Below are 10,831 nucleotides of genomic sequence, written 5' to 3' on the forward strand. Positions count from 1 at the left end.
GGTATCTAAAAGAATTCTGATTCCCTCTGTTTCCGATTTCTTTCAAAATGGTCATAAGCAGGTCTAGTTCGAAGAAAAAGTGAGAAACTACAAGCTAAACCCAACAAGGAAATGCATGCCCACCAAAAAAAAGTCTGCTGGTAGCATTGCCTTCCCATGCACACCATTGCTTCCCCAATCAAGACCTTTTGTTTTGAACTTTCTATATTAGAATCATACACTAGAGCTGCCAGCAGGCCATAAAGGAGCGAGCCAAGTGGGATGTTTGTGATGAGGATGTTGTGGTTGACCCCGGTACTGTTAGGCCCAAATAGTTCTGATGTGATAGACACAGCTGCTGCAAATACGAACCCAGAGCTAAGCCCAATCAAGCCCGTGCCTGCATGCAATGCTATCTTGCTGCCAGACAGAGCAAGCCAAAAGAAGGCAAGAGGTGTCGGCAAAAGGGCTACCGCAAGCCACCCTGTCCTCGCAAAGTACACCTTACTGCATTAACAAAAGCTATTAGTGACAGTACATTGAAGATTATCTCCAAGAAACTTCCTAACGCTTCACTACTCTGCTTCCTTTCTTTTGTTTAGGCCTAGGTTACAATCTTGAAATTACTTTTCTTTCCTCTTAAAAGCAAAAGAAAATGCATTGTTTCAAGAGTACTTCCAAAATGCCTACAAAACAGTTTCTCTAGAGTGCACTTAGTTTAGTTGTTGTGGAGTTATTGATACTTACTTTTTCAGAAAGTCTGGTGCAGCTGAAAGCAAACGTCCAAAGAATGAGCATGCTGAGTAGAGTGTGACAATCGTATTAGTCTCTGAACTGTATCCTAGTGATTCTGAAATCTGCCCTAGGTTATTACTGTAAGCTAGCCCAATCGTTCCCCCACAGAGGTATGCTATATAATATAGCCAGAAATCCCACCTGCGGACCAACACCCAAGCAGGGTGCTCCTCACCTAGCCTCATTAACTGATCCTTCCGAGTCACAACCTCACAACACCCTTGCTTCTCTTGGGCACTGTATGCAATATCATTTGAGTAATCAGCCGTGCTTGTAGAATGATCATCATCCATGCTTGTAGGATAATCATCTGTGCTTGTAGAGTTAAAACTCATGTTTGTAGCCCTACTTCCAATGAGTTCCTTCTGAAGCTCAAGGAATTCTACCTCCCCCATGTTGGAACTTGAATGGGAGGTTTGACCTGCCCAACCATGAGAATAGATGATCCCAGGTAGAGACAAGGGGAGGACAAGGAGAAGTATAGCCCCGCCAAGAAGGATACGGGCCACTGATACATTATAAGTATTATAAGACAATGAATCCAGGAGGAGGAGATAGAGACCTGTAAAAACTGCAATACCATTGAGGAGGAGGAATATGAGAGAGTCACTTCGGACGGTATCACTAGAGAAGTTCTGAGGAGGGGGTTGGCGGAGGATTGGCACAAGGGCCAGGGTAGATATGACAAGAGGAACTAGGGCATTTAGGGAGAGGTAGAGGCTGTCATTGTGAGGGTTTATGGCATTGGCGATGAGGGTGTATAATGCTGCACTTACACCATTGAAACCGGTGGTTAGGGATAATGCCAGTGGTCGATTGCTGGGAAAATGTTGGATGCATAGGACATAACATAGAGTGTTGAACCAGGAGATGCTACACCCAGCCAACAGGCAGATAAGAAAAACCTGCACATTTAGAATTAGAAGAAGCTCTGTTAGAACATTGAAAGTGGCAATGGGGTTGCGGATTCTACTTTCTTTACCTAATGCAAAAGAAAATACTTAATATAAGTAAATTGTATGGATTTTGATCCCATAGGAAAATGTTGTCAATAACTTAGAACTAGAAAGCCAAAATCACAAGCTCACACCTTTCTATTATTGAAAATTTTGTCAATAATGTTCAAGAGTTTGAGCTTCAAAGGAAAAAGGGAGAAAGTGTAAACCTAAAGACAGAACTAGGCATCTTAAAAAAAATAGAAAACTACAGACCAAGGGAGAGTTAGGTATGGAAAAGGTGAAGATATGAATGCGATGGTCATTCTTCTAATTTCAAGATTAATTGAGGTCTTTTAATCAAATCTCTCTTTTTAAAAATGGAAAGCAAAATTAATGGTGTGTTTGAGAATGCTTTAAAAAATTGTTCTCAAAAATTAGTTTTTAAAAACAGTTATTTGATATTTTTTTATAATAAAAGTTTAATTAGAAACTTTAAATAATTTTTATATTTTAAAATGTTTTTAAAAAATAAATTTTATATAGTGTTTTGTTTTTATTTATATATGTCCGATTAATTTTTAAAACGATTTTCAAAAAATAAAGAAAATAACTTAAATATTTTTTTTTCTAAAATAATTTATTTTTATATAACACTTATCAAACAAGCATAAGCATTTAGTATTCTGCATTTGTGTGGAAGGATGGAGTGGGACCACTGGGCACATGGGTCTGATCCAATAAAAGCTTGTGTGGGTACTTGCCTTTCTTGTGGTTGAACATGCCCTTCCGATACGCTTCATTTGCATGTGGGCATTTCCCGTGGGTTGGGCTGAATTGCGGTTATAATAAGGCCAAATTCAGCCATTATTTTCATTGATTTGACATACCCATTTCATGGATTGTCTTCAAAGTGAAGTATGTAAATGCCAACTAATCACCCCAAAATGGGAAAATAGTGGTTGGGTTTTTGTTAGGGTTTGGTGCTTGGCTCATCTACCTTTCTGAGTTATTCACCCACCAAACTTTCTTCCCAAGAATAAGAATGAGAATCAAAGTTAATTATAATACTACAAATACTTTTAATTTTGTAAAATAATCATATGGCCACTAAATTTGTCACCAAAAATAATTTTCTTTTCTTTTTCAATTGTATAATTTTTTTCTTAAAATAAAAGACAGAAAATTTGAAAAAAAAAATTAAAATGGAGAAGAAAGTGTCAATGGTTGATTGTTTGGGGGAGAGAATTCACTGGATTTCCTAGAAAATAGGGAGGAAAACTGAGGGAAGACAGAAAACAAAAAAGAAAAGCAAATTAACATGCTTCACAAACTAAATCAATCAGACAAGAAGAGAAAACAAAACCAAAAATTTAAAAACTCAAAGCTAAACCAAACAACCATGCATTTTCCGTCTCATTTTCCCACACTTTCCATCAATTTCAGAGAGAGAGAGAGAGAGAGAGAGAGGGTTGCTGACCAGAACATAAGGCAAGGAGATGAGTCTTTGGATGAGGAGCCATTGGAGGCCATAGCCAAGGAGGCCCATGAAAGCAGCCATGAAGAGGAGGAGGCAGAGAGGCAAATACAAGAGAGAGACCCCACAACACCACCCAAAAGCCTTGCCCAGATCAGATGCCACAGAGAGATAGTTGAGTTGAAGCTGTGAAATCCCCAGCACTGATTTCAGATGTGAAGAGTATGATGAGAAGTCTAAGTTTGTTCCTGTGAAGGCCTGAATCCATGTTGTTGCCACCAGTATCATCCATCTCCTTGACTCCCCCACCATGCCTATCGCTTCCCCTTCAATGCCTCTCTCACAGAGAGGGAGAGAGATGGCTCCAGAGAGAGAGAGACCGAAACCGCTAGAAATTAATTATTGTGTCAGGACTCAGTAGTGACGGTCGGCAGAAAATATAAGAGATATAATTCAAGGGGCAGAAGCAAAATTCAACTTAAAATAGAACTTCTAAACATCCGTCTATTTTCATATTTTATTCGGCAAATTTGAATAATATTTGGCATGAAAAATCTGTTTATAATGTCTTGAGAACTTGGAAGTTGGATTTGAGTATGTGTGACGAAAAATCCTACTCAGAAATTGGGTCTGGCGAAGATATTACTATTATGTAGGAAAATAGAAGAAAATAAAAATACATTTATTTTATATTTGATTATTAAGGAAAGAAAAAAATATTAAAATAAATTATTTACAATAATAAATAAGAAAAAATTAAATATAATTAAATTAGTTGAAAATTTATGTATGAGTAAAATAAATTTAAAATAGAATATACAAATAATTTATTCATATTATTTTTTTTTTCTCTATTTTCTTTTCTTGTATTTTCTCTCAATGTTTTTGAAAACCAAAATACGGCCTAACCTTATATTTTGTTCTTGGAAATGAATCCTACGTTTTAGAAAATTTGAGAGAAAATATTAGGAATAAAAATAAAAATAAAAATAAAATATATTTAAAGTTAATAAATTATTATTAACTGTATATTTAAAATCATTTCAAATATTTTTATTTTATATAAAAATTAAATCATTAAAAAATACATAAATTTGTAACTTAAATTTAGTTATATTTAGTTCTCTCTCATAATTTTTTTATGGTAACTGAATAAAAGATAAATAATTTTCTTTATTTATTATTATTATTTTTTGCTTTATTTTCCTTAAACCAAAGAAGAAAAATATTAGAGAAAGAAAATAAACTAGAAAAATAAAAGGAAATAATGCATTTAAATTTAGTAAGTTATTTTTATGTTTTTTCTTAAACTTATTTTACTTTTTTTTTCCTCTTTCATATAAAGATTAAGTAATTTAAAAATACATAAAATTTTAAGTAATTTTAATTATATTTAATTTTTTTCATACCTTTTAAGTAAACCAAATATAAAAAAATTATTTTTCATAATTATTTACTTTTTTTTCCTTTCCTTAATAATTATTTTTCCTCTAAAAAAAATATTTAAAATGTATACCTTTCTAATCAATTTTAATTTTTTTTTTTTTTTTTTGCAAACTAAATATTAAAATTTTATTTTTCTTGATATTTTCTCTTCTTTTTTTTTAGTATTTTATTGAAACAAAGCCATGTGCTATTTTAACAAATGAGTAACTATTACGCAAAAGAAAAAAATAATAATAATGATTTTGATACTTCTGGTTTTTGGTTTTGTTTAATTCTCAAGAATTTGAATTTTTTTAGAATCCAATTAACACAATAAATCTTCAAAATTAAACAAACTCTTCGAGAGTTAAATTAAGGGAAAGTTGTGTTTTCATGGGCCAATATGGTAATAATATTGTTTTTGGAACCCAGGTTTGTGAAATGGGAAAAACATCTGTTAATGTGGAAACTTATATCAGTTTCATGCACTATGAGCTGGCTGTGTTTTTTCTACCGAGCTTGCCCCTCCAGGTATCCACGTCAGCAGCCCATCTCAGCACGGGCTGAAACTGAACCAGTTTTCTTTTGCAAAATCAAACACAAAAAACACCCTAGGCGACTGACCGTTGTTCCTCCCTCTGTCTCATTTGGTACCCATTCCTCTCATCTTTCTACACTCTGTCACGGAGGCAAAGCAGAGGTTCCCACAAGAAAACCCTAGCGTTCAGCCGTTCTTTCTTCCCTCTCTCTCATTTTTGCAGCCATTCCTCTCATCTGTCTTCACTCCGTCACCGAGGCGAAGCAGAGAATCTTGTATATTTTTCAACAATTTCTCTCATTTAATTTCTGAAGCCTTTAATCCCAAACTCCAATCTAGTTTTCTATCTTCAGCCCCTTCTCCTCTCAAAGTCCTAACCATTTTCAGCCCCTTCTCCTCTCAAAGTCCTAACCATTTGAACCCGATCATCCCAATTTCGTCACCCCTTCGGATCGAAGAGGGTGTGAAAATTTGCAAAATTTCACACATTTGAAAGTATAAACCTTTACTTGAAAACCTGAATCGAAATTTTTGTTGCTTGTGGTAATTGTGAAGAACCAAATGGAGCACTTCATTGAAACAAGGTCGAGTTAAGAAGACGGCTTGAGGAGGGTACGTGTTGACTGAAAATCTGGTTTAGGAAAGCGAACCGGAATGGAAGCGACAACTCTGATATATTGGGTTCATGAAGAAGAATCTCGTGTTCTTCTCATTGGATCACATTTTTCTGTAACCTTCACATCAAATGTGAAGGTAATTAATTTGTATTTAGGGTTGTTTTTTTAATATTTTTTTGTTTAAACTGGAGCAGAAGAGTGATTTCGAGTGGTTGTTGTATTTGCAATTTTTCCTCCATTGGTGAGGGCATAGGTTGAGGCGAATGTCGATTTTGGATCGTATGAGCGGCTGTTCGATCTCAATATTTTGTGTATTGGAGACTCATGAAATGGAAAAATGTTGTGGACATATTTAGAAATTGGGTGGAAAACTTGTGTATTTATTCAGATTTTAGACTGATGGTAATAATTGATGAATATAATTAGGCAATATCATATATTGGCGATTAAAATGCATAAATTATGTGTTGGTTAGTAGAAATTGTTGGTAGTGTTTGTGAATTTGTAATGTTTGTTGGAATTTGTAGTGTACATCTTTTGTCAACGAAGACAGAATTGTTTCATCGCATCAGGTACTACCTTAATGCAAAACATGTACTACCTTAATGGGCTTGAGGTACTACATTAATGTACATCAGGTACTATCTTAGTGCATATTTGAGAAATGTTGTTGTTGTGTGACTTAAGACACAATTAGTTCATTTCATTACACATTGCAGCATGACATTGTTATGTTCTCATAGGTTACTCCATCGGTGGCGTATGTAATCATAACAAATTTCATGTACTACCTTAATGCACATAAGGTACTACCTTAATGGTCTTCAGGTACTACCTTAATGTACCTCAGGTACTACCTTAACGCACCTGCGAGAAATGTAACCATTTTGTGGCTTCAGATTTTTATTAGTTAATTTCATTACCTATTGCAGCATGACATTGTTATGTTCTCATAGGTTACTCCAACGGTACCTTATGTAATCATAAGAAATTTCAGGTACTACCTTAATGCACATAAGGTACTACCTTAATGGTCTTCAGGTACTACCTTAATGTACCTCAGGTACTACCTTAATGTACCTCAGGTACTACCTTAACGCACCTGCGAGAAATGTAGCCATTTTGTGGCTTCAGATTTTTATTAGTTAATTTCATTACCTATTGCAGCATGACATTGTTATGTTCTCATAGGTTACTCCAACGGTACCTTATGTAATTATAAGAAATTTCAGGTACTACCTTAATGCACATAAGGTACTACCTTAATGCACATAAGGTACTACCTTAATGTACCTCAGGTACTACCTTAACGCACCTCAAGTACTACCTTAACGCACCTCAAGTACTACCTTCACGTGCTGAGATGGGCTGCTGACCTGGATACCTGAAGGGGCAATTTCGGTAGAAAAAAAACAACCGGCTCAGAGTGCATGAAACTGATATAAGTTTCCACATTAACAAATGTTTTTCCCATTTCACAAACCTGGGTTCCAAAAACAATATTATTACCATATTGGCCCATGAAAACACAACTTTCCCGGCCCATGAAAACACAACTTTCCCTTAAATTAAAGTTACATATTATTTTGATTTTGTCATAACTATTACAATCATTGTTTTTTCCAATATGAGATTAATTTCAATCATATTCCCTAAAGTTTGGGTTAAAGACCTCAATCCAACACAAATCCTTTTTTTTCTTTTTCTTTTTTGAATTTAAATTCATATTTTTAAATTTTGAATTTTTTCCCGAAAAATATAAAATCATACATACTCATAACTCAAGTTGGATGACTCTCAAATAACTCAAAGGACAACCTTTAGGCATTTCATTTATTGAGAGGTCTCTAACCCCCTTTTTGTTTGTCTTGTTCAAAATCTATTGTATTCATCATTCTAATCGTTATCAAGGTAATGAACCATCAACCCGTTGCCGCTTTTTATAAGGCACAAATGGGGGAATTTGTCATGGAAGCAGAAGAACTAGTGAAACTACACGAAACCATCACAAAGGTTTGTGCACAAAAAAATGGGCAAACCCTTATGGGTTGTACTTGAAGATAATTCGAGCCTATTTAAACAAATACTATGTTTACATATGAATCCCTACGTCATTACATTCCATTTAGGATTAGGAATGGGCATAATCGGATTTGCATTTTACATATCTCTTGTTATTTGGGATTCTATTCACCTCTTTGGGCTTCTATTGAATTGAGAAATAGGTTTGATATATACCTATCCATCTAGGTGTAGGAAGATATACTCCTCCACCTTTTTGATAAATAAAAAGTATATAAAATATGTAAAAGAAAAGAAATCGATTATGTATCCTCTTCTTCTTTATTATTATTTTTTTGTTCATAACTGTGTCTTATCTACTCACATTAAAAAAAAAAATGTTAATACTCAATAGATATTCAAAAGATTAAATTAATTAGTTGAAAGATCCAAAAGTATAATCTAGAGTAGTTGACAGGTGGGAATAGACAAGGTTCATATCATATACAATACAAATATAATCTGATATTGAATTTGAATATAAAACCAAAATGAAGTTATGAACATACAGAATTCAATCTGATCTTGAATTTGATCAAAATGAAGTTATGAACATACAGAATTTTGTTAACTCAAATAGTTAAAACCTTAAATTAAATCCTATTGAAATAGTTGATGGAATAGAATTGGAGGCAAATGAAAAGACTAAATCTTCAATTATCTTTTAGGTTTATGATGACAATTTTAGGAATGACTTCCATTATGTCAAGTAATTAAAACCCTAACTAAAAAAAAAAATTAAATTCTTATTTAAGTTGATTATTAGTATGAAAAAAATTAAATTTTGAATTACCTTTAGGTTTGTGATGATAGTTTTAGCTTCATCAAGTAATTAAAACTCTAACTAAATGAAAAGATTAAATTTTTATTTAAATTGATTATTAGTATTGAAAATATTAAATTTTGAATTACTATTTAGGTTTGTGATGATAATTTCATGAATGACTTACATTACATCAAGTAATTACAACTCTAACTAAATAAAAATATTAAATTTCCATTTAAATTGATTATTAGTATTGAAAATATTAAATTTTGAATTCCCTTTTACGTTTGTGATGATAATTTCAGGAATGACTTCATTAAGTAATTAAAATTCTAACTAAATGAAAAGATTAAATTCTTATTTAAATTGATTAGTAGTATTGATTAGGGTATTTTTTTGGAAATAAAAAAGTGACAAGTAGCTTGTATAGATTTTGAAATTTCTTTAATTACTTCCTTTATCTTACTTTGACTCAAATGTACAAAAAAATATTGGATGAAATTTCAAACTAATGGGAAGGAAGTGAAATTAGCTCTTCCAATATGATAGAAATGTAAATAATAATAATAATAATAATAATAATAATAGTGTTTGAATTAGTTAGAAAATTAAGGTTTTTGTTTTTTAATTCAAGTCTAGCCGTCAATAATACCTAATTAAATTGAAACAACGTAGTATCTTTCTAGTTCTTGAATACAAAAAAATTAAAATTAAAATGCATTTTATTAAACATAGGAAGACTTATTATTAAAAATTACATTTGTGATCTTTTATTAAATAATAAAAAATATTTTTATATTAAAAAATCAAAATACCACATGTTAGGATTCTAGGTATACCAATATAAGGTAATTGTTACTTTTTATAAATTTAAAATTTATAAATATAAGTGATAATATAAGCAATAATATGGTAAAAATCAATATAAGAATAATTACAATAAATAGAGTAAAGAAAAGAGAAATGCAAACACTAGTTTTTATAATGGTTTTATACAATCCAACCTACATCTACTCTCTTCTAAGCTTTTATCCGAATGAGAGTTCCTTAATTAAGGCTCCCAACCATTCAAATTTTATACTTGGATTGTGGTTTCAAGGAACCCTTTACATCAAGACTTCAAAAGCCAAGTCTTCAAACTATTCCCTTTAGATTATGGTTCCAAAAAATCCTCTCAAGATATAGAAATGAAGACAAAGTTTATAATATTTGTTCAAATGAAATACAAAGAAATGAAATGTAAGTTTGAAAGCAAGAACACTCTAAAATACACTCCTCTGAGGCTTAAATAATATTAAAGAATGATTTATAATTCCTTCTCATGCAAAATAATAAGTTTAGAGTTGATAGATAGAAGTTGGAAGCCCAAACTTGCTGTTAGACATTGTTTGGGGTCGACCAACCGGTCAAACCAGCTACTAGCCATTAGGCGGCAACAAATACAAAAAGTGACTATTAAATCATAGGTGCTTAACCAATCCATCACCAATTTGATCAACTCTCAACTGATTGAGTGAACAATTGTTGATTAAGTTAGTTGAACAATAACTGGTTGAGCGAATAGTAACTAGTTAAGTTGCTTTGGTCAAACAATGGTCAAACATGCATAAAATATGAAAAATTGATACACAAATGACCTTTTATGATTCAAATTGTTTTAATATGAAAAGTTAATATTAAAAAACTCTTTTTAATGATGAAATACATGTTAAAATATGAGTTTTTATTCTTGAAACAATCAATCTCAATTTTTATAAAATCATTAAAAGATGCATAAATGAACTCTATAGTTTTTCCAATTTTTTCATTTTTAAAGTAAAATTCTTAGGGGAATCCAACTAGATGAACTTCTTGTAATTTTGAAAACCTTTTTAACTATGAATAATATTAAACAAAGGTTGTTTTCATTTAGAAATATTTTTCATCCAATTTATAAAAGAATAAAATAAATTTAGACACTTGGATGATTTTAAGTGCTTAAGTAAAAACGAAATGCATGATCCTAATGTACCAAAATTTTTTGAAAGAGATCCTAAATAAATGGTCTTGATTGATCTTCTTTTTAAGGTCTTTTACTTCTTAATTTTCCTTTAGATTGATTTATCCATATGATTTCCACTTTGAAAATCTTTTTGCCTAAATATCCTTAGGATAAACCATTAATTCAAAACCTTATTTTGTTGTTATCAAAACTAAGATTAACCAAATCTTAGCTTCACAATCTCCCATTTTTTTATG

General features: G+C 32.0%; 1 protein-coding gene across 1 annotated transcript; it reads right to left on the bottom strand.

The window, feature by feature from the left end:
- On the bottom strand, positions 1-3,624 carry LOC117931661 (protein NUCLEAR FUSION DEFECTIVE 4-like). Its single transcript, XM_034852661.1, has 3 exons — positions 3,190-3,624; positions 727-1,679; positions 1-486 (listed from the first exon to the last, which is right to left on the bottom strand). Exons 1-3 carry the CDS (start codon positions 3,496-3,498, stop codon positions 6-8), a joined length of 1,743 nt encoding a protein of 580 aa, XP_034708552.1. The 5' UTR covers positions 3,499-3,624; the 3' UTR covers positions 1-5.
- Positions 3,625-10,831: the final 7,207 nt, after the last annotated feature.

This window comes from Vitis riparia, chromosome 15, assembly GCF_004353265.1.
Source record: "Vitis riparia cultivar Riparia Gloire de Montpellier isolate 1030 chromosome 15, EGFV_Vit.rip_1.0, whole genome shotgun sequence".
Lineage (NCBI taxonomy): Eukaryota > Viridiplantae > Streptophyta > Magnoliopsida > Vitales > Vitaceae > Vitis > Vitis riparia.

Coding starts and splice junctions, on each gene's coding strand:
- LOC117931661 (XM_034852661.1), bottom strand. CDS start 3,498: ATGGTGGGGGAGTCAAGGAGATGGATGATACTGGTGGCAACAACATGG. Junction 1,680..3,189: donor TCTCCTTGCCTTATGTTCTG/GTCAGCAACCCT, acceptor CTAAATGTGCAG/GTTTTTCTTATCTGCCTGTT. Junction 487..726: donor GCACCAGACTTTCTGAAAAA/GTAAGTATCAAT, acceptor TTGTTAATGCAG/TAAGGTGTACTTTGCGAGGA.